At 43.5% G+C, this 25020-nt stretch overlaps 1 protein-coding gene across 2 annotated transcripts in view; it reads right to left on the bottom strand.

The window, feature by feature from the left end:
• The window catches only part of LOC119460517 (katanin p60 ATPase-containing subunit A-like 1), a 169377-nt gene extending 146927 nt beyond the window's left edge, over positions 1–22450 (bottom strand). For both annotated transcript variants that reach the window (XM_037721437.2, XM_049672298.1), the window contains exons 1-2: positions 22238–22450; positions 21841–22017 (exon numbers count right to left, since the gene is read on the bottom strand). In XM_037721437.2, the coding sequence (XP_037577365.1) occupies positions 21841–22011 (171 nt within the window). In that variant the 5' untranslated portion in view covers positions 22012–22017; positions 22238–22450. The remainder of the gene's footprint in view (positions 1–21840; positions 22018–22237) is intronic.
• Positions 22451–25020: the final 2570 nt, after the last annotated feature.

Here is a 25020-nt window from a genome sequence, read left to right on the forward strand (position 1 = left end):
TAAGCCATTCGACCAAGTCAGCTTGGACATTCTTGGGCCTTTTCCTCTGTCAACCGACGGCAACAAGTGGGTGATTGTCGCCACTGACTATTTAACCCGCTATGCCGAGACAGAGGCGCTCCCACGAGCCACGGCTTCTGAGGTAGCGCAGTTCTTCATGTGTCACATTGTATTGCGCCATGGTGCCCCAGCCACTGTTATCACAGATAGAGGAACGGCGTTCACGGCACAGCTCACGGACGAAATTTTTCAACTAAGCAACACCAGGCATCGAAAGACGACCGCTTACCATCCGCAGTCCAACGGCCTTACGGAGCGATTAAACAAGACCATCACAGACATGATCTCTATGTACATCGACGTCCAGCACAAAACATGGGATCGTATCCTGCCTTATGTGACCTTCGCGTATAATACCGCCGTACAAGAAACAACGCGCTTCACACCATTTCGCCTTGTCTACGGCCGCGAAGTACAGACGATGCTGGACGCTATGCTTCCGTGCCACGACGCCGAGAACCTAACTACTGACGCCGAAGAATTTGCTCAGCGCGCTGAGGAGGCTCGCCAGCTCGCGCGGCTGCACATCGGTGAGCAGCAACACGCAGATGCACGGCGCTATAACATCCGTCACCGGCAAGTGCGCTACAGTCCCGGCGACCAAGTGTTGGTGTGGACCCCTGTTCGCCGCCGTGGCCTTTGTGAAAAGTTGCTCAGCCGGTATTTTGGCCCGTACAAAGTGCTGCGCCGCATTAGTGACGTGAACTATGAAGTCGTTCCTGACAGTGCGGCGCAAACACGGCGCCGACAACCACCTAGTTCTGACGTAGTTCACGTCGTACGCATGAAGCCTTACGTTGCGCGTTAGTGATTTTTACGCGCCCATTTGCACCTAATGCACTTACCTCTTCGTTTCTAGAGAGGTAGAGAATTGTTTCTAGCTACGCTGCTGTAGCTCTCGCTGTGTTCTGTGCGCGAGCATCTTCATTGAGCGTGTGTTGTTTTTTTTTTGTTGTTTTTTTTTCCTTTCCCACACCACTTCTTGAGCATCGAGCCGATGCTCTTTCCGAGGAAGGGGGGAAATGTCACCTGTAGTAGTGGGCATAGGGCAAGCGCAGAGGCGCAAGAAGAAAGAAGTGCGCGTGCTAACCGCCCCGCTCGATAGCTGCCTCTCGCTGCCGTTTTCGCCAGAGCCCCAGCCGCTCCCAATAAACGTCGTCAGCCCCTTTTGAAGACCCGTAGCAATATGCGCTTATAAATATACCTGTATATAGTCATTCCTGTGCATCTTTATACGTAACAATATGATAATGTATATGAACAAGGTTTTTGTAAGACAAGGAAAAGCATCACACCTCCTGCGAAGCATGCCCTTGTCCTCTATTTCAACTTTTTTCCCCCTTTGTTAATTCAAGTGCAGAGAACAAAAGGAAGGATCACCATACTCGTCTCTATTCGTTTTCTTATATTGTTTTCTTTTTAATGTATTAATGATTCCTGATAACAAGGATTTGTAGAGATGTGTTCGTCACATGATTTGCGAGCAGCTCTCTTCGTAATTACATATTCCTGAGAGTGATTTTGCTTGCAACAGTTACAAGAAAATCCTAAACCTTTGGCTGCCAGACAACAAAACCTCTGATTTGTCCCCGATTTTCATGCCATACAACAAAACCCTTGATTGCTCCTTAGTTTTCCTCTTAAAAAGATAGCACCTAATTTTTACCCCCAGAATTTTAAAACATATGAAACACGAAAACAAAGGACCCTATATATATATTGTAAGCATTTACGTGGACTTCATCTGTACAAAGCCATAATCAATCATCGGCTCGTGTTCGTATTTGCGTCAGCGCCATTTTTCCTTCTTGGCATATAGCGTTGTCTCGACCGTGGTATTTCAAGTGGTGGAGGCGCTTTAAGATCTCTTCGACCTCAATTCTCTTCCAAGATCTCTCCTGGAGCTAAAATCGGGATGCTGCTTACACCAAGAGGCCGCCATGTCGCAAAACCAGCCCGCAGCGTCCACCAGCTCGGTTCAAGTGCCAGCCACCCCCACTCCCAGCCCTGCAAACAACTGGTATCGCGATCCTGAAATTTCCTCTTGCTTGCCTGGTTGATTGATTCTGGGGTTTTACGTGCCAAAACCAGTTATGATTATAATGCACGCCATAGTGGAGGGCTCCGGATTAATTTTGACCACCTGGGGTTCTTTAACGTGCACTACAATGCAAGCACACGGGGGTTTTTGCATTTCGCCTCCATCGAAATGCGGCCGCCGCGGCCGGGATTCTGGCTTGCCTGGTGAGGACGTTGGAGACTGGCTCGACAACTACGATCGTGTCAGCGAGTACAACAACTGGAACGAGACATCGAACTTAAGAAACATACAATTTTACGTCTCTCAAGTAGCCAAGACATGGTTCCTGAATCACGAGAGAGATTTCCGTGATTGGTCGTCTTTCAAGGAGCAGCTACGGCGGATTTTCAGCACACCCACGGTTCGTTCAGAAGTTGCGAAAAAGATGCTGTCTGAGCGCGTCCAGCATTATGGCGAGTCGTATACCTCTTACATTGAGGACATCCTCGCGCTTTGCTGCCGTGTCGACAGTGCCATGACAGAAACTGATCGCGTGCGACACCTTCTTAAGGGTATAGGATCTACTGCTTTCAACGCACTCGCCGCTCAAAACCCTTTGACGGTGTCGGAGGTCGTCTCCGTCTGTCAGCGCCTCGAAGCCCTGCAATCAAGCCGCTTGCAAGTGGACTTTTCCGACAACCCCCTGGCAAACAGTATTGAGCTTCGGTCCATCATTCGAACCATAATTCATGAGGAATTGTAAGCGCATGGCTCACCACCTTGTAGCAGTGCTCACGTGCCACCAGCTTCTACTTATCTGTGCGGCATTATTAAAGAGGAATCGGCCTCCCTGCGGAACGCCCACCATGCCAACGCTTCTCCTTGCCCACAACAGGCCCAGGTTACTGCAATGCCAGCGGCACCGTCTCCAATCACACCGCCTGCGCCTGTTCACGATCACCTGGCCCCTTTAGTCACCTGAGCACCGAGCCCGCCTTACTACTCTGCCTGGCGTTTGTCGAGGCCTATGTGCTATTACTGCGGCTTTCGAGGACATATCTCCCGGTTTTGCTGATGCCGCCAGCAAGATGAACGTCGTGGTTACGCTGCCTTTCAACACGACGAGCCACCTCCTCCTCGCATCTACCGCCCTTATGACGATAATTCTCCCGCTCGCCGATCTCCATCTCCGGCCGACTTCTCCAACACCGTGTCATTTCCTACCGCCCTGGTGACGATGTGCTCCTATGGACACCTGCACGAACACCCGGCTTATGTGAGAAGCTTGAGTCTCGATACATTGGCCACTACAATGTCATAGAGCAGACCTCGCCGGTGAACTATCGCGTTACACCTGCTGATGCCCCAACTGACCGACGTTGCCGCGGAACAGAGATCGTGCACATTTCCAGCCTGAAGCCCTTTCCTCTGCGTTGCCCAGTTTAACCTGCGGCCAGGCTGGCCGCTTTTGTCCATGGGGGAAATTAGTTTAAGCATTTATGCAGACTTCATCTGTACAAAGCCATCATCAATCATCAGCTTGTGTTCGTTTTTGTGTCAGCGGCATTTTTTCTTCTTGGAATAAAGCATCGTCTCGACCGTGGTATTTCAATATTGATACATGCATATTGCATGTTTCTTGTGGATGATGCACACGGGCGGGGCCCCGATGAAGACGACGAACTGCTCCTTGCTCTCGAGCTGTCGGCTAAACTGGCCAGCGCTGCAGTTGTCTTTTGTAAATATACATTGTAAATAGTCTCCAGTGCGTAATCCTTCGTTTGCGTAACATTTTGGAAGTGCGGGGTACGGCACTCTACACCAAAAGAACACAGGCATGTGGTTCAGGCACGTCATAAACGCCTTGCTTGAGGACAGAGTTCACCCAATCGGTGCCTGAACAACTAACGTGTGCGCATATTGTTCCGGTATGGTAATTGAACCGTATTACATATTTGGTGGAGGTGCTGGCTTTCTCCCAACTTTGGAACTCTGCAATCAGAAGCTGCTGGCCATCATGCCCGACTATGACAGCCAAACACCACCATCGGCATCGCCTACCATTTTTTTTTCAGGCTCGATGCAAGAAAACAAGGTTGAAGATTGGCTCTCATCCTACCAACACATGAGTTTCCACAACAAATGGGTTGACGCAGTTAAAAAATGCAATCTCCCATCTCACGGGCGTCACTAACGTGTGGTTCCACAACCGCAATTTGACCGTCATTCCTGGTCCGACTTTGCAAGACGAGCTTTACGCAAATCTTGGGTTGCTCCGTGGTGCAGAAGCTTAGTGCCCAAGTATGCTTGCACATCTGTTCCAAGAAGTCCCGTGAGAACTTGACCAATTACACAGAAGAAGTCAACCTCTGTAGATGCGTCAATGCATCTGTGGGGACAGTGAAGTCAGACCATCTCCTTTTATTTGGGGATTCTGAGGCAGGGCATGGGCTTCGGGAAGAAATGAAAGAGCGTGGGTTGCGGCCACTTCGTTGAGGATGGCTCACTTGGTTCACCGTGCATGCCTCGTGTTCCACGTCGAGTCGTTGGTAGTGCCACACAATGCCGTTTCAAATGCTCTCCTCTTAAGAAAACCCACAAACCGTGGTCGCTGACCTTTATCAATATTATGATGAACTCCGCAGGCAGCGTCTCCTTACCTAGTGTTCTTTCATACAGGATGCCTCGGTTTTGAGCTTAACAAATATGTAACATGGTTTAATTACCCCACAAGAACGATACGCAAGCAGATATGTTGACTGAGGGGCAAGCATGCATAGTGCACCAATGGTTCTCGTGGCACCAAACAAAGTTGTGCCCTCGCATTACTGGGAGTGATGCTCTGCAGCCAAAAGGCTGTAAAAAGAAGCATTCTTAGCCGTACACCAAGTATGCCACTGAGGTGATCTAGGAAATGCCTTTAACGTACGAGAGACGCTACGTTGGCCAGACGAGGTGCTCAATCAATGATCAAGTGAGGGAACATGCACTTTATGTCAACAATAAAGACAGCGCATATTTAAGTGCGCATGTGACTTGATGTGGATGTGAGCCACGCTTTGCAGATCCTAGGAAGGAGCAAGAACAAAGCAGCTCACAAAATTGTGGAAGCATTTTTCATCAAAAAAGAAAGGTAAATATTGCGCTCTATCCGTTTACGTCTTTTCCTGTGTTTGTCCGTTCGTACGCGCAACGCTTCCCGATACAGCTATGCACCAACTCGCCCAGCAAGAAGTTCTTCTAAATATTGTGTAAGTGACACATTGGAAAGTTTGATTCAGAAATGCGTTCTCAGGAAAGTGTTTGTTGTGTTACTGTTAAGAGAAGGGTGAGCACATGCACGGTGCACATGTGTTATAAAAAAGAATACCTTTTATATGCTTGCCGTCTGCAAAAATAAACAGTTGAAAGTAAGCGCTCGTCCTGTCTTTATGTCCTCCCTTCTCTGTGATCACGTTTTTGGTGCAAAATTCAGTATTATTCTTATTTACCGCAAGAACGCACACAGATGAGTAAATATTCAGGGTTATCGTTTCCCAACGAGGCACTTGGCAATGCACTAGGTGCCTGCAGAAGTCGCTCACCGTCCTGGTCGTCGATGACCCCTGACTCGTCCAAAACCCTAACGTCTCTGACTACCTTTAAAAAGAGTGCCCGCAGCAAGTAAGCATTTTCTCTGTTATGTAAAGGACTTATACTACTAACTACCACATAGCCTAAGTCAGTGAGTGCACTGAGCGATTTGGACGCACCAGGCTTAAGAACATGTGGAATTCATGCTGACTAGTCTTTAGTACTACTATTTTTTTTATCTTCAGCCAACATTGACTTCCCATTGCGGAACCTTTTTTAACCAATGTGGCAGTGTCTGCATATGCTCATGCTTAGCATCGATCCTCAACGATCGTTGACTTCCACGATACAGTGGTCAACTTGCACGATACGACAGATGTTGACTTGCATGATACAACAGATGTCTCATGGTAAGCCTTCAAATGACAAACACTTCAAAAGTGTTCCGATATGCGGGTGATTCTTCAGTCTTGTATAATCGTAACGAACCGGACGACCACCAATCCATTAAAATTTTTGACACGTTTTGCTTTAAATGACGCAACTAATTCTAGTGTCTGAAGTTCCCCATGACAATAGATTAGGGTTTTTAAACATGAAATAAGATTTTAGAAGTGATCACGTGTGCTGGCAGTATGAACCACATTCTTTCAAGGGCCTACTTTCTTATACATCGGTGCTCACCAAGTTACTAAAACGTGGCATTGCTAAATCATGCCTATGGGCAGTACTTTCAAGATCTTGCAATCACCAAGTCAATGCAAGCTTCCACAGTCAAGTGAAGAGGAGATATCAAGCAGGTTTTCCATTGTGAATGCTGTCCTGTGTTGCTGAGAATGTGCTGGTATCCTTGAAATCACCGAGGATCAAAATGAAAGAAATGAAGCATCAGCATACACGCACCACCTTCATTCCTGATATTCAAAAGGTCTTGCTTAACTTCAAAAAAGTGGCACAGAAAGATGAACAGGCTTTAACACATGGAACATGCTTTCTGGCTTTTAGAAGAGGATCAACAGAGAAGGTGCACGCTGCAAAAAGAAGAATGCGCAGCAATTCGTTGAAGGTCGGAGTGCTGTGATCTACAGAATACCTTTCCTGCTGGCGTTGCTACATCAGCCAAATGGGCCAATGTATTGATGACAGACTTCGCGAGCACTTGTACTCACTAAGAGGTTCGATTTGCAGCCATCTAGCCGAACACTGCAAAGAATGTAACTGTAAACCCATGCTTGCCGAGTATGCAGTTTTAGGTAAATACCTTGAACAATGCGAGCGTGAAATTTTTGAAGTCTTGGCCATTCATAAACGCGGTGAGAATTGTGTCAGCGTGCTTTGACTATTGCATCACTGCAATGAAATCGTGTACCTATACAGCACATGACATAGCATTATTAAAGGTGATAGCTTACGTCTCTGTTTGTTTGTACTAGCAATAATTTGTTTGTACTCATTGTACTACCAATATATATTGACGTCGGCATGCAATAAAAACATTGTTTGTTTGTGCCATGCACTCTTTCTTTCAAGTTCACCATCATGGTAGTCAACTGTGGCAGCATTCATACATAAAATGACTGCCGCTCTTTCCTTCCTTTGGTTGGCATCTTGCTGGGTAACAACAGTGGACCTCTTCGATTAACCGTTCCTGACAGTCCCGGACTGCCAGAGACGGTGCTTTCAGCCAATAAGCATTGTGTATGCAGTCCTTCGGACAGTCCAGGACTGTCAAGAGACGGATAATCGAAGAGGCCCAGTGTTGGGCAGCCTTGGGCTAGTTAAGCTCTACATGCAATTAGAGGCGAATTAAAAGCACGAGAGACTAAGGGTAATTATTATATACTGTTTGCATGGCTTTAGACAATTCTGAAATGACCAGACAAGAGTATTGCACAAACAACTGCAAAGGAATACTATAAAAATAAACACCAAATCAGTTCAAATTGATAAAGTATTCTTTCAAAGCTCTATATTCGGGAATTTTGTGGTAACAGGTAGTTTACTAGAAGAGAAAATGTAAGCCAGGATTTTGCATCGAAACACCAGCTCCAGTATGAAGTAAAAAATTTCAATGTATTCGTTTTTGCATTTCAGTGGTTGTGGCTCAGTAAAAGTTGTTGAAACTTGCTAAGTTTATTATTTGGTTCCTTGATAATACAATGCAGTTGAAAAAAAAAATTTCACAGGTGATTACGATACTCCCTAATGTGAGCACAGCTCTATCATGTTTTCATTTCGTGATATATTGGCTGGCTTGGACAATCTGTCTCATGCGGCACGATGTAAACGGAGCGAAGTGTGGCGAGACTGCCTCGCTTATCATGAGATCGCGCGATGCAGCACGTTGGCATGATTCACAGCAGCCGCCGCAGACAGACCTCCGCTCATGAAGCGCTTTGTTTCCATATATGGCACCGTTGGCGTCATCGGTGAGCAGACGACACCGAGCTGACGAGCTGGTGCGAGAGGTTCTACTGTGTAACAAGGTTCTACTGCACAACAAATTTCATCATTTGGTCTATATGAATGATTTCATTTATGTAAACATTGAATAGCAGGGGCCCAGTGGGCTTCCCTGACGAACACTGGTAAAAATCCACTTGTAAATTACTGAGGCATATAGACTGTCTACAGTTAGGAGTAATTCAAAGCTTGCCACAATGCCACAGTCTGATGATTTGGATGTAAGTATTCAGCATGTTGAAAGCTTTAGTAAAATAAACAAAGAACCCTGAAGTGAAAAGACTGTTCTGAATATTCTTTAATATTTATATATTATTAAACAATGAATAAATTAGCAGTTATTATAAATTATAATCAATTCTTATAAATAACAAATAAGAAACTGAGACTGAAGTAATATTACACAATATTACATCCTCCACAGTTAATAAAGCTGACTCCGTATAATGACCCTTTGTGGATCCAAACTGATTCAGTTAATAGTATGTTAGCTTCAAAGGTCCCGTCACCAGGTCTGGCCATTTTGAGCCGAAAGCTGACTCCGTATAATGACCCTTTGTGGATCCAAACTGATTCAGTTAGTAGTATGTTAGCTTCAAAGGGCTCGTCACCAGGTCTGGACATTTTGAGCCGACAAGCACAGTGCATATAATGCGTGTGCCGATCATGCTGTGTGCCACAAAAAGTGCTGAGATTTCAAACTAAATGCCATGCGCCCTTCTCCCAAGAGCCGCGCTCCCAGCCAGAGAGTGACGTATATATCGCAAGCGCACTACGTACATTGCCGTGCTGTGGCGTCACTTTCAGTGACACGCGACTTGGAGAATTATTCAAGGCAACATGAGTTATTGCTTCTATAGACGAATTAAACTTTACAGAAATAATGAAAGTATAAACCTACAAACTGAATGTGAACATGTTCTTGTTTTACTTTGTACTGTAGCAAGAGAGATGCACCATGTTCAGTGCGGGATCATGCTCTTGTCTACTTCAGTGTTCATGTGGCACTGACTTATCATACCTCTAGTCTGGTGCACCACGGTAAGGATCCATGATCTGGGCCTGCCTCTCCAAATGTATGCACACAGAGGGATCCATTTCAAGCAGCCAAACAGCAACGCAGGTGTTGCTTGTGTGCAAGATTGTGCACAGAGTGAAACAAAATAAATGCAAAAGCTCACAGGCTCTCACGTGACATTGTTACCAGAAGTGCGTTGTGCAGCAAAAACGCAAGAAAAAAAGCCAGCAGATCCCACGCCCTGTAGGAATCGATGTTATGTGAAGCAGTGTGCGGGGACCTACCAAGTTAACAAAACGACCATAAGAGCACCAAGACGTAGGCGGCTCATTCATGACCTACATGACACGTATATCATGACATGTCAAGAGTCCTCAGGAGTCCCTTTAGCTATGCCTAAGAGACCTTAAGGCAAAAGCCTTAGTCATGCTCACGACTATGACTTCGACCATCAACCTTTAGCCTTCTCCTTCACTTAGTATACCACATCCGAACCCATTCCATTTGTTTTTGGGTGTTAATTATTTTTCGCTGAGTCACTTAATTTTCATGAGTCATGCTCATGTCTATGACTTCTACCATCATCCTTTAGTGTTTCCTTCACTTAGTGTCCATGTCCGAACACATTTCACCGATTTTTGAGCGTGAATATTTTTCCGATGGGTAATTGTCATTTTAGGCAGCTGTTTCATGACCTACATGACATGCATGTCATGACATTCATATCATGACCTATCATTTATGTTCGTAATACACTCTTGTCATACTGCCGTAAAAACCGGACTATAGGTCGAACTTTTTTTCAAAAAACCATTGCGAAAAGTCGACCCTCGTCTTATATACCGGACATTGACGGAAAAACTATGGAAGTCTTGCAACAATGGGCAGATGAAGTAAACAGCCGCCTTCGCCATCGCATTCAGGCTGCTTTTTCACATTTTGTTTCAAAATGAGCGGAAGCCGACGGCAATTCACCCTCGCCTTCAAGAAAAAGACGATTGAGTACGCGGACGCCCACGGCAACCTGGAAGGTTTCCGTGGGCTTCGTATTGTGCGACCATCGACCCGCGTGTTTGTCAACACTTTATCATCACGGCACGGAGCAGCATTTAAATAAATACTGTCACCATTGTGCAACCGACTGAGTCACATTTGTTTAAAGGTAAGGGTGTCTTTCGGTACTTTTGCCATTCAAAAAGATTTTTTTTTTTTTCATTTTTAGAATTAGTTAGTTGGGGGGTCGACCTATATTCTGGTTCGACCTATAGTCTGGTTTTTATGGTATAACAATTTTGGTACCTACCAAAATAACAAAACGACCATGAGAGCACCAAAACGCAGGCGGCTGTTTCACGACATATATGACACGCATGTCATGACCTATCATTTATGTGCGTCATATACTCTTGTCATACTATGCCAATTTTCGTACATACCAAGTTGGTGCATACAAATTTCGGTACATAACAAGTTAACGAAACGACCATGAGAGCACCAAGACGCGAGTGGGTGGGCGTACACACTATTATGATGCCCCCCCTCCAGCGTGTAGTTGCCAAAGTGAGGGGCCCCTCTTTATTCCATCACATGGCATGTGCACAGAGTTTTGCTAGGCAGTGGTTGGCCCATCTCCCTGGGGCACACAGTAGCAACTTAACACGTCATTATTAATTCATCTGTGGCCGCTAAAGCAGCATCTACCTAAGGCCATCTCCCTTGGCAGGAGCCCCTTGTCTCAGGAGTGGTGGTGAAGCATAGGAGAAAAATACAAGTACGGCACAAGTGAAACAAGAAAAATAACAATGCAGCATCTTAAAAAAGAAAGAGAATTAAAAAAACATCCAACGATGCGATTCAAACCGAGGTCCTGAGCCCAACGTTTTTCCGCAGCGCCATAAAACCAGACGGAAAGGTCCGCTATTACACAGGTCATTGCACAGGTTCTGCATCGGCTCCTGTTACCCCATCGTTATATTGTTATGGCTATAGTGAAGGGCCTCCTCACTACAGTCAGTTCAAAAAAAGAAGGCTGAGGTCGTGAGGTGTAGGTGATAAGACGGGGGCAAGTGGCAAGAGTGTCTATGTTGGCAGTAAAGCTCGCCTCTTGAAATCACGGGTTCGCGACACTTCAAACATTTCTATCTAAGCTAATAATGAACCAACTTGAAAAATTCATGCAGTAGAACACTCCCTAGAGTGCATGTAACAATTTCCAGCATATAATCCAAATTTGCTATGTTGCATGGTGAGGGGTCTTTTAAAAAATCTTGATATATGAGAAAAACTTGCAAAATACTCCAAGAACAAATAGATCTATAGTAGGTTGCATAATTCCTATTACCACCCTTAAACCTGGCACACCTTCTGGTCCCTTTCATGCTGCAAGAAAGTAAATCAGACTTAAAAATCAAATTAGAAATGTAACTCGGCACAGGTAATGTAGACCCTTCTTGCGGAGCAGTTTGCTCTAGAGGAACGAGATGGTGCGTTTGGCAGCGTGCCACACACTGTCTCAGCGAAAGTTCACAAATACAAAACCATTACCGCTTCCACCCTGCTACTGTGTTATCAGCTGTCGGAAATGCAACTGGGTGTTCGCTAACACACGGTGCTCCATTGATGCTGCAATCCCATTGATCAAATCTTAATCCAAACAAGTCAGATGTATTAAGTTAGCACCGAAAAAGCATCAAAGATAAGTAATGTGTAATGTACACTGGAATCAAACAAATACACCAACATTGGCAAACAAGTTGAGCATATCAAGCAGCAGCCCAAAAATACCAAAACATGACTAAACATTGCACAGTGGGAAGAGCTACAACAAAAGTGTTTCTATTTCCCTGTTGAAATTTCCTGAATCGAACACTTCAGTTGAATTCCAACCGGCAACAGTTCTAGGGAAGAAACTGTGCCTAAATCCTTCAGTGCATGTAAATATAGGAGCTAGTAAGTGTCAGTGAAATCGCCTCCTTTTCGTTGTAGTGGCTGGCTTAACACAATCAGGCATTTACCTTCCTTGAAATAATTTCGTGCAAAAACGCTAGGTGAGCAACTTTTCCACAGGCCTCTAATGTGGAAGTATTTTGTGTGCTTGCCCGAGTGAAGATGGCGAATCATAGCTTTTATACTTTTTTCAAAAATAAATCTTATGGCTTTCCTCTAAACTCTCTCCAATTTTGCAATATCTTTTTTAGTGGGAGGATCCCAAATGACCACCACATATTCGACCTTGGACCTCACACAAGAATTATAAGCTAACAATTCTGTACTTATGGGAGCATTTTTTAGCTTTCTAGTCAGAGTCCAAAGTTGCCTGAGCACAGATGCATAAATGCTTGAAATATGTCTAGACCATGTAAGTTATCTGTTAGAACGACATCCAGATATTTGAAGTTGTTAACTTTGCAGACTGAATTATTATCAAGACTATATAAGAAAGCAGTAGGTGTCTTCTTTCTTGGTATACCTAAAAGTACAGTTTTCTCCATATTTAGTTCGATGCCCCACTGCTGGCACCATTTATCTATGGACTGCAAAGCTTTCTGAAGCAAAATTTGGTCGGTTTATTTATTATTTTTTTTATTTATTCAAAATACCTTACAGGCCCATTGAAGGGCATTGAGTAAGGGGGGCAACAGTAATTACAAGTTAAAAAACAAAGATACAAAAAAAAAAAGATACAGACGAAAAAAAAAAAAGGCAACAATACAAATATTACAAAAAGCAAAGAACAACATCTTTATACAATATTAATACGCCACGAATTCAAGTTATCACGGAATGTTTCGCGATTAGAGATGGATGCAATGTGATCCGGAAGACTATTCCAATGTGCAATAGAATAGTCTAGAATAGAATGTGCAATAGAATAGGTTATAGATGATATTTCTTTAAAAGCTACACAATCGTCCCCAATCAATCCAACAACCACTTGATTTAGAATTACTTGAAGTAAACCATTAATATAAACTGAAAACAACAGTGGCCCTAACATACCACCTTGCGAAACACCAGATGTAACTCGCAACATCCACGCACCTCAACATACCGAGTTCTGTTACGCAGATATGCTTTGACCCAATGAACAATTCCAGATGAAAGTCCTAGACATTCCAATTTAAACAACAGCCTAACGTGGGACACCGTATCAAATGCCTTGCAACAGTAAACAAATAATACATCAATTCGACCAGGCACATCAAGAACTCGAGAGAACTCATGAACAGTTGACACAAGTTGTGTGACAGCCAACATATTCTTTTTAAAACCAAGCTGGTAAGACGACAACACATTTTCTTGCATCAAAAACTCATAAATGTAGTTGGCAACAGTATGCTCTAATAATTTGCAGCAAGTGCTGGTAATCGAAACAGGATGGTAATTTTTTATTGACAAGTGATCCCCTTTTTTTTTTGTAGATTAGGACGTGTGCCTTACTCCAATTGAGAGGTATGATGCTAGCATTAAGTGATAACTGAAATATGTGGGTAATGAAGCCAGATATTTGTTGCGCGTAATGCCTTAAGAATGCGCGAGGAATGCCAACGGGTCCAGAAAATTTCTTAGGATTCATATTGAGCAACATTCTAGCTTCTCCTCACGTGATATTGTTACACCTGGTAGCAATTACCCCGGGAGTTAGGTGCATATTCATCACATTGCAAGAAAACGCCCAGAAAATATTTATTAAAATGACTGGCAATCTCTATTGCATTTGTTACAGTAATGCAATAATCCAGAGTTACCTTTGATATTTCCTTTTTACTACTGCCTAAATAACACCAAAATTTGGTGGGGGTCTGATCTAATACATTCTAGGTTTTCTTGAAAGAAACTGTCTGGCTTTGTTAATTTCTATTACCAATTTTTACTTTAATTCGACAAACTGGGGTGTTGAAGATTTATGCTGTTTGAGCAGTCTCTTACGTTGTGCTTAGTATGTATAATGTTACAATTAATCGAAGGATTAGATCGGCATTTCTATATTTTCTTAAGTGGAAAAAATTTTTAACACAGTGCTCAATAGCACCGCAAAAATGTTCCCATAATGATTTGACATTGTTATTTGTGATGGCGAGATGTGTCTCCAAGTGGTCAATTAGAGCTACATCATTTGCCCGACTGAAGTCTTAACGACAATTGGCAATGAATCTTGCCTCTTAGCATCACTAGCATAATTCTTCCAAACAGAGTAAATTAATTTATGATCTGAAATTATGGATCCTGTCTGAACCAACCCTTTATTAAACTTTTCAGAAACAGAAGGTCTAGGATGGAATTTTCATGAGTAAGTTCTTTTACAACTTGTTCAAGACAGAAAGCAAACATTATTTTATTTATTTCATTTTACAATACTACAGGCCCTTCGGCCCATGCAGGAGTGGTTGCAACATGGAATACAGTTAAAAAAAAAAGAAAAAAGTGAAACCACTGTATCCAAACAAAGAACATAAGCACGCACAAAAATGAAAATGTTCAATAAATACACACACTGCTTAAAGGAACAGTTTGTAGAATCAGGAAAAGCAACATTTAGGATAAGTATGCAGCCCCAAGAGGCTGCATATGAAATGCAGATAACACCAGTCGCTTTACTACCACTCGAATTCCAGATTCTCAATACTGTTAATAAATGCATTAACGCATGAGCAGTTTACAGCACCAGAGGGTAGCAAGTTCCAATGAAAAATCGCGTGTGGGAATAAAGAGTACTTGTGAGTGTCATTATGATTGCGATGGTGGTGTATTGATTTATTATGATTTGTTCTGGTAGAATGTCTGAATGATGCTTGAATGTATGCTGCTTGCGGTATTCGATAGGAGCTGTGAAAAAATAAGTATAGAATTCCTAATCTGGAAATCATTCTATGTTGAGCTAGTGGTTGAATGTTAGCCTTGACATGCAGGCTTGTAATGCTTGTTTGACACAAATACTGCGAATATATGAATCTCAATGCTAAGCTCTGTATGTGTTCTAGTTTGTTGGTTAAATACTTCTGGTGTGGGGCACAAATTGTGTCAGCATACTCTAAAGCAGGTCTAATGAGAGTTCTGTATGCATTTAATTTAACACCTAGGTGGTGTGTTTCTAAGCTTTCTTCTCAAGAAATGCAGTTTACCTAGAGCTTTGTCCTATATGTTTTTTATTTTACATCTAATAGTATGTCACACGAGGTAGAATATCCATAACAGAGGTTATTCCAATAGATTGCCGGTGAATTGACGTCACTTGTTATGTTTCTCAAGGGTGCGTAGAAGGTGACCATACAATTCCACAAGAATAAATTCTTTGGCATCAGGAGGGCGATAAACAGCACAAAGATAAAATTCTTCCCCCCAAACAATTTCAATACTGAACATTCAAGCGATTCAATCCGCTTCGCAAATGATACATCAACACATTATTTTTGTAAAATCATTGAAAATGGCCGAAATTTCGCAGAAATGGAAAACTGATAAGGTTATCCCTATACATAAATCCGGCGACCTTACCAGCACATCAAATTACCGACCAATCTTGCTTACTTGTACGGTTGGCAAAATCCTCCAACATATAATCCTAAAACACATAGTATCATTTCTAGAAAAAAATTATTTAATTATTTAATTTAAAAAGCGTTTGATCGCGTGTCCCATCCCAAACTTTTGGCAAAACTCAAACCTATACTGAAAAATGATACCTTAATTTCATGGATCGAGGCCCACCTCTCGTATCGAAATCAAACTGTCACTATCAACAACGTGTGCTCCGATCCACGACCGGTGAAGTCAAGAATCCCTCAAGGTTCAGTGCTTGGGCCACCGTTCTTTTTAATACTCATAAATGACATCACCCTTGATGTTCCGGTTACTATTAAATTATTTGCAGATGACTGCATCCTTTATCAGGAAATATGCAGTCCACGCGACCAGGCTCTCTTAAACACAGCTTTAATCAAAATATCTTCTTGGTGTGAAGTCTGGCAAATGAAGGTCAACGAAAAGAAGACGGCGGCTATGAGCGTGACGCGTAAACGGTTTCCCTTAAAATACGATTATTCTATCAATAGCCAAAAACTATCTTTCGTTGATATTTACAAGTATTTGGGTGTTATACTTAGCGTTGATTTTAGGTGGAACGAACATGTTGCTTACATCGAAAGGAAAGCTATGCAGAAATTAGGATTTCTGAGAAGGTCTCTGCGCAAATCCACCCCAAAATTAAAACTAATTGCATACAAAACTTACATCCATACAATCCTCGAGTACTCTTCCGTGGTTTGGGATTCGCATAGCCAAGAAAACATTAAAAAGCTTGAAATGATTCAAAGGAAAGCAATTAGATTTGTTTGCAATCGCTACAGTTGCTTTACATCCCCCACCACACTTCTAAATAGCGCTAACCTGGATACATTGCAGACAAGAAGACAGCATGATCGCTTAAAATACATGTTTTTACTTTATCATGACAAGCTGCGCATAAACAAGGGAAGTACATAGAATCCTTTAATCGTCGATCCACGCGATCCGAGCACCCAAAGAAACTGAGGGAGTATTCTTGCAAGACACGAGCTTTTAAAAATTCTTTTTTTTTCGCGCACCGTTACTGAATGGAATGCTCTTTCTGCTGATTTAATGAACTGCACTGCTGTTGAGTCGTTCCTGGCAAAGCTGCGACAACAATCCACTTGACCTTACTTCGTCGTACATGCCCCCCCTCCCCCTATCCGGCCTCGCTTAACGCACACGCGCGCACTACGCTTCAATTTACGTTTTATTATCTAGTACTTTTTCAGTGTGCTAAATATATTTGCTTGGCGTCATGTGTATCTTTCGGTGTTCGAAAGGCGTCATGTTTTGCAAGTTTATCTTGCGCTGTTTATGGTATGTTCACTCGTTGCAGAGATGTTCTTCAAGAGATGTCTGTTGCCGTTATTCTGCCCTGTTTTTGTACGTGAGTGCCTAAGGCTATTGAATTGTTTAATTTCTAGTGTTCGAGTTTCTAGTGTTTCAATTTCATGTACTCGTGGATGAATCATGTTCTCCCTAGTACCTGTTTGTAGAACTTGCTTTGGCAAATTTTCCTGTTGCGCTTCTAGAATTGTCTCTCTTTGTTTTCAAATCTGCTTTTGTGTTATGACCCACTCCTGCCTAAGGCCCCATGTGAGAGGTCAGCAGTACTCCTGAAATAAATAAACAAAAAAATGTGCCAGTCCAGAACACCACAGTCAAATTTCACACCCCCTAGAAACCAAATAATCCCATCCTCATCGCCAGTTGAAGTGTAGTACTAAATTAATTGCAGGAGCCTAGATTGAACTGGTGATTATATTAATGTAGGTTACACAAGTATAAATGACATTCCACTCTACTCTGGTGAACCGCCTGGCAAAGACTGCTTCCTTGGCTTTGCCTTCCTCCTACTCGAGCTATGTGGTGGGCACATGGACAGTGTTTGTCTTCTTTTTTGCGCTGTTCCATTGCTCCGTTTAGGTTTACCCAAGGAATACTGTGGTATTAATTTACAGCTCCTGTGACCTTTTCTGCAGGGACTTACGCCACCCGTGCACTTCTGAAGCTGATTAAGGAGACAACCCCTAAAGCGTTTTATTATTTTGACCAAAAGTGACATCTTGCTTTTGTTTTTCTTACATGGCTGATTTTTAAACTTAACTGCATCAAAACCATTCTAGAGCTTTTTCAACCAATTTGCTTCATGTTTTAAGCTAGAAAAACACATTTTACCTCATCACTATGCAACATATATGTATTTGTCACTGCAAAAAACGGTTGTTAAAAAAAAAAAAAAGAGAAAAAATGCTTCATTTTACCCTGTATCAAAATCAACTATTCTGTGAAGCAAAGCTCTTTGTGCATTCTAGCACTTCTAAGGCAGCTCAGAGTTGAGCAGGGCCGGTATTTTGTAGCGATGCCTTTAAAGTAATAATGCCTTTTCGCGCTTATCGCACTTTGTCAGTGGTCAGAGCGACGGTCCGCTCACGATATCAACGTTGATAACGCGAGCGGACCGTCACTCTGACCACTGACAAAACGCGATAAGCACGAAAAGGCATTATTACTTAAATGGCATCGCTACAAAATACCGGTCCAGTGGCTTTCTTTCGCCTGTGCGACTCATGTGCAAGCTGTCAGTGGCAGAAGGCATCGCTGAAGTCTCCCAAAAGGCGCAATGCCTGCGCAATTCCAAAAATGTGGTCTTTGAGCACTGACAAAGTGCTGCCACCTATGTAGTAGAAAACAAAGACAGCAATAAACGCGCCCCTCCAGTGTTGACAAAATGGCTGCCATCTATGTTGTAGAACATGAAGGCTAAATCGGCCTTCGAGGCGCTGCAAGAAATGCCGATGTCTATGTAGTAAAACAAAACAGAGTGAAATAACCGTGGATGTCAAACGCTGCCACTGCAGCGGTCTATGTGGTAGAGGAAAGGTAAAGTGGGCATGCTGATTTTGTCCAAATCGCTTTGAAAATGATTATTCAGCTGAGCTCATCCAATGCAATATTCAACAGGATCGAGTTGGACGACCTGAGCTCATCCAAAACACTTAAGAGAAAGCTTTAGCTCGGGCTCAACTGCAATGCGAATACTCAAATACATGTAAAATGCAGAAACGGTTTTCTGAGATAACCTCTGGACCGATTTTAATGAAATTTGTTGCATTTGAGAGTTAAATTCTACCAACATAGTGGAGAAGCCACAACACATATACGAATGCGGAGCAGTGGGAGCCCGCACTGCTCAGTTCAGACAGCAAGGACCAACTACAAGTCATCAGGAAAGCCGAAGATGCCACTAGGACCCAAGGGGTCCTGGCCGCCATTGAAGGGTCCTTTTGCCATTTTCAATAAAAAGTTGTTTCACTCTCTCTCTTCTAGTGACTGTTGGATTTCGATTGAGGGCCTGAATTGTTTTGAAAGAATTTTCAAAAATGTTTGAAAAAAAATAGAAGTACGAAGTTTACAAATGAATATCTCTGCATCAAGAACAGCTATCGTGGTTCTGTAAATGGCATCCATTAGATCATTAAAAGCGGACAAATTCGATACGTCAATTTATATCTTACGTGAATTCGTTACATTGGGTACAAGGGTTCTGCAAAAGCTGTATTTCCATATCCCAAAATTTTATGAGATTCATGTGCAATATGTTAATTTTGTCTGATTTAGATGTACTATTAGATACAATGCACTGAATTGTGATATCATTTTTCATTGCTGAGTTAGAGTTGTAAACTTGACAGTTTCATTTTCTGAAAATTTGCTATTTTTAACTATTTTTATTCAAACATTAACGCTCTAAATCAAAAATTCGAAACCAACAGTCACCAGATTTTACGTTTTTCTTTTAAATGCAGCTAACCACGTCAAATTTGGTGCAGTACGTGGTTGCCGAGAAAAACGAATTCTGAAAAACGAAGTCCGCGTCTCGTGCAGTTATTTTAGACGTCTAGGGAACATTTCGACTAGCGGCAGTATGACACCCTGGAACACTTCAATGAGTAACTTTCTACAAAGGCTGTAATGAACCTACACAGAATAAACATATATCGCTCGTCACTCAGAACATTGCTTCATACTTTGAATAAGTATAAGCACCGTGCCACACATAGTTTACCAAGGATACCAAGGGGAAACAACTAAATGCCATGTATAAAGCATGAAAATTTGGAGAAAGAGAGTATTCATTAATGGTTTTTCGAGCACATAAGCAACCTACACAGTTCAAATTTTCAGTACATGTCACCAAAAAGTGGCTTTCATTTCTTCAAAATATAAAATCTCTGCTGCTCTTGCTCCTGCCGCGAAGCGAGTAATAGTGTAGCTCTTATTCAGAAATGGCCTGAACACGAAATCGAAAATATCAGAAGTGACACATGCCTTTAGAAAAGCTTCAGTTCAGTGTTCTATTGGAATTGAAATGGCTCTACATGTTCGACCAGGGTCATTTTCACGAAAATATCTACGATAAGTTGTGCCAATATGAGGAAACCGTACCAACTAGCCTAAGAATCAGCTTTCATAAGTCGCGAGAAGAAAATGAAATTCGACAGTTAGACTTTTAAGTGGTTTAATTAGATTTGTGATAGTGATAAGATACTGAGACTGCAACGCTATGTAGACTATCTCTCGACGGAGATTCAACAGTTCCAGCATTTGATAATCCAATGATTTCATGCCGTAAAAAGCACACCAATCATTAGGTGTGGCTGATTATAATACTTTATCCGCTCCATTTCCTCACCAGCAGGTTAAATATAGCAAGCCGATTGCGTTTTCAAATATGCTTAGGCGGTCCCAAAAAACTGGGCATGATGCAAGTAGCGCAAGCGGCAATTTTATAGGGCGGGAACTGTCTAGTGCCAGGCCTTCTCCGTAATGTGAGAGCGTGTATGGCGAATGACGTGCGTCGCCCGCTACACCGCATCACGAGGAGGCACAAAAGACAATCTTCGCTGCCCAAGCAGGGGGATACGTAGTAAAGAAAAGCATTACTTACGTTGCCACTCTATCAAGAAAATTTAGCTTCAGCTGTAGTTTTGTTGGACTTTCCAGCATGCAGCCAAAATTGCCCGCTTTCATAAGTATGCATAAGGCAAAGTATGCCATTTGACCCCCCCCCCCGGTAGATATGCCTATCATCATCAACAGCCTATTTATGTCCACTGCAGGATGAAGGCCTCTCCCTGTGATCTCCAATTGCCCCTGTCTTGCGCTAGCTGATACCAACTTTCCGCCTGCAAATTTTCTAACTTCATCACCCCACCTAGTTTTCTGTCCTCGACTGCACTTCCCTTCTCTTGATATCCATTCTGTAACTCTAATGGTCCACCGGTTATCCATGCTACGCATTACATGGCCTGCTCAGCTCCATTTCTTCCGCTTAATGTCAACTAGAATATCGGCTATCCCCGTTTGTTCTCTGATCCACACCGCTCTCTTCCTGTCTCTTAACGTTAGGCCTCACCTTTTTCATTCCATCACTTTTTGTGCGGCCCTTAACTTGTTCTCAAGCTTCTTTTTTAACCTCCAAGTTTCTGCCCCATATGTTAGCACCGGCAGAATGCAATGATTGTATACTTTTCTTTTCAATGACAGTGGTAACCTCCCAGTCAGGATTTGGCAATGCCTGCAATATGCACTCCAACCCAAATGTATTCTTCTGTACATTTCTGTAAAGATACGCCTATGGCCCTAATCTGCTGAGCAGAGTTTATTTTAGCAAGAAGACTCGCTTCTTTAGAAACCTGTACAGCATCAGAGCTATGTGTTCTTATAACAAAGATTTTGCCATTACTCATCCGCATTTCCATTTGTGGACGTGCTTGGGTAGTAGCCATCAATTTGTGGATGGCTACTGTCATAGCCAGTAGCATCCTTGTGGCCGGTCATAAGTGCTCATTTACACAGATTTTCATGTTATGAGATATTCTAATGCCACTGTTTGTCAGTCTAGCTTCTCTCTTTCCCTGTGACCTAAATTGAACGATAATATTGGCTGCAATTGATAATTGAAATTAATTTTATTTTTCGACTAAGTATTCGCAGTTAGAAACTGTAAAGTAAGTGCACGTGCACGACTGTTCCCCCATAAAACGTGCGCATTACGCTTGAAAAACTGCTAGCCTACTAACAACAGATGGCTTAAGTCAATGCTTAAGAGATGCAAATATTAGTCAAAGCAGACGGAACTCCGCTGACGCACCTGCTGCCAGCGCTCCTTGCGCATGGGATCCCCAGTTATGGTCTGCACAAGTCGGTGTATCTGCTGTATGACGCCTTGGTAGTACACGATTGCCGACTCGTAGTTGCCCAAGAGAGCGCATTCTCGTCCCATTCGCGTGTTCTGGCAAATGTCTGCGATGCTAACGTTCATGTCGATCTGGAAAAGAGAGAGAGAGAAAACAAAAATGTTTCGCGGCACTTGGCTGCTCGTTCTGTCAAGTTACAAGGCGCCCACGTAAATGCAGTGTCGCTGAACGCCTGCAGGAGACTTTCGTAAGTTAATAAACCACCTCAGAGCTCAAGTTTGTCAATCGCACTTTCATAATTACCAGCACTAAGTAAGCACGGGGTGCTACTTGCCCACTTGCCGAACTTACCAAGATCTGCTCGCCCAAGTGCAATATTCACCAACGGAAACGCGACATATATCCTTGGTAGAGATGTTCAGCCTCAAAATTCGGCAGATCCGACCAAGATGAATTCACAATCTACAAGCCATTGGTGCACCGTGCACGGGTTTTCTCCACCAAGGCCGCTCGATGAAAACAGACTACGTAACAAGTGTGGGCGACACTAGACGATCGAGTGGGCCGAACTACGGTGGCTAGATGGGTAGGTGTGCCGACCGAGCGTAGTTCACCACTTCTCCGCATCATGACGCGAAATTGGCGCTGCGGACAGTAGAACGGTTCAGCGGCGCGCAACGGCGGCTGCGTTGTGTAGACGAGCTGCGTGTCTGATAGTATCGCTTGCCTCTGATTGTATCTTTGAAGTGCGCGTTATAATACCGTTCTGAGCAGTGTAGGCCAAGCCAGAATGAGGAACTTGTTGTTGTCGTCTAGTCAGAAAAAACGAAATGCTGAAGTAAATTTTCTAGCTTGGCAATCGGTCACATTTATTGATATAAACGCGGCGCTCCAGCCCATTGCATTAAAGACGTAAATGCATTTTTTCCATGCATAAAACAATACTGCAATGGTTTTATACGGTATGTGGAACCGTGTTTACATGTTATTTAGCGAGTTCTAATGTTTCAATTTCGAGAAATCTAGCTATTGGTTTTATTGCTGCGTCAGTTACGGTATCTAAATTGGTGCGAGAAGAATTGTGTTGGTAAGTGCATATGGTTCACTGTTTCATTGTAATAAAATAAAGCAATATGTCTTGGACTAGATTCGTGAATATATTTAAAATACAAGAAAAGCTCTCGTAACTTGAGTCAGCAGACACACCAACATAAATTAGCTAGCGCCAGCAAGGCCGCAACGTTGGTCCACCACATCATAGCATTGTTCACAGCACACGCCTCATCTTCAGGTGCTTCCTCTTCTCCCTGTTGCTTTCGCGCGCCATGTTATTGCCTTTGACAAGAAAGTAAAGGCGTGTAATTGAACAGAACTTCACAACATCGTTTGTGAGCTCTTTCTTGTGCCGCTTACAGCCGATCAAATTCGGGAGATTCAGCTGCAGAAAGGATGCAAAGTCGGCGATACACTGTTCCTTCGTAACTCATTTAAACTGAAGCACAGCTTGAAGGCGTCTTCGAGCGATGCTACCAGTTTTTTTAGTGCTTCATAAGGGAGTAACAGCCCTGACCTACTCATTCTGTTGAATTCAGTAACGTCTCTGAGCAATCGGAGCACTTGGCTCTTTGCAGGAACTTCCTTGCTACATAACCTGCTATATAGAATATCAGCCTAGAATCACTTTTCTTTTCCCTGTAGCAGCGCAGCGGTGCTCGATGTCGCAGGCGCTGAGCACCTCATGTGCGGCTTGCAAATTTCCAATGTCGAGGAGCTCATGGGCGTACGCTTTTCGGTGCACCGCTTGCTCATTAACGTCGCCGATACAATCTAGCCACCGTACCGATACTGAGCAAGCTACTGAGCAGCTCGGGGCGAACATTTCCGCTGTGAGACAGCGGTACAATTCCGCTGTCTTTCTCACAAATTTAGAGCCCGACTTGCAGTTTGGAGCGAAGCAGTAGGTCTCCTTGGTGGTCTTCTTTGGTGGAGCAACGCCGCCGCTAATCTCGCCGGTCATCTTTCCTACCTGGAACATTCCACATCGCTTAGGAACTTACAAACAGTACGGGAGATGCGGAGCTCTTCACCTTTGAAACTGACACGAACAGACGACATACAACTATTCCAATACGGGCTTTATTTTTTTTGCTCGCCGCCAGTCCGCCAGCCCCCTGTAGCAGACGACGCGCGCTGCGGAACCGTTCTACTGACCGCAGCGCCAATTTTGCGTCATGACGCGGAGAAGCGGTGAACTACGCTCCAGAGGCGCCGGTCGGTACACCTACCCATCTAGCCACCGTAGCCGAACGGCGCTCTCCCTGCTGGTAAGCTGGTAACGTAGCTTCCATAGAAGCTAGAGTGTACTAGAATATGGTCGAGTGGGACGAGCGGCTGGGGCGGCGCATGCTTTACAGTGAGGCGCCCGACGTGGAAAAATACTGTGGCGGCGCTGCGATCGAACTGGATTGGGCCGCATCAAGGTCGCGCCGTTGGAAACTGCTGGCGATACTGCTCGGCAGGGTCAATCGCACTACTTCGCGCGCTGGTATTTGCGTTCAAACCTCTCGAATGGTGTTCATAATCGAATATGACATGTATATATGTCTTAAGAACAAATGCCTGTCTTTCTCTTCATTTTATTTTTTAATGCCGCTCGGTGATTGCCCGTACATTGCGGCCGCAGTGTCGGCTTTCATTCTACTATGTTATTGTACGGTTCCCTTTGGAGAACAAATATTTTTCTCGTTCTTCAAGCAGCATGTATCTCTCGTGTGTATTGTTCCGCATATAGTTTTCCATCAGTAGGTCTTGCGGAACGCAAACGGAGAAACATATGTAACCTTCCTGCTTGCCGCTTCAAACAAGTAAAGCATATCTGCCCCATCCGGCACCTTGTACTCAGATTTCGTTCTTTTGGGGTTTTTTACGTGCCAAAACCAGTTCTGATTATAAGGCACGCCGTAGTGCAGGGCTCCGGATTAATTTTGACCACCTGGGGTTCATTAACTACCACTACAACGCAAACACACGGGCTTCTTGCATTTCGCCTCCATCGAAATGCGGCCGCCGCGGCCGGGATTCGATTCCGCGAACTCGTCCTCAGCAGCGCAACGCCTTAGCTAACTGAGCCCCCG

This window comes from Dermacentor silvarum, chromosome 8, assembly GCF_013339745.2.
Source record: "Dermacentor silvarum isolate Dsil-2018 chromosome 8, BIME_Dsil_1.4, whole genome shotgun sequence".
Classification (NCBI taxonomy): Eukaryota; Metazoa; Arthropoda; class Arachnida; order Ixodida; family Ixodidae; genus Dermacentor; species Dermacentor silvarum.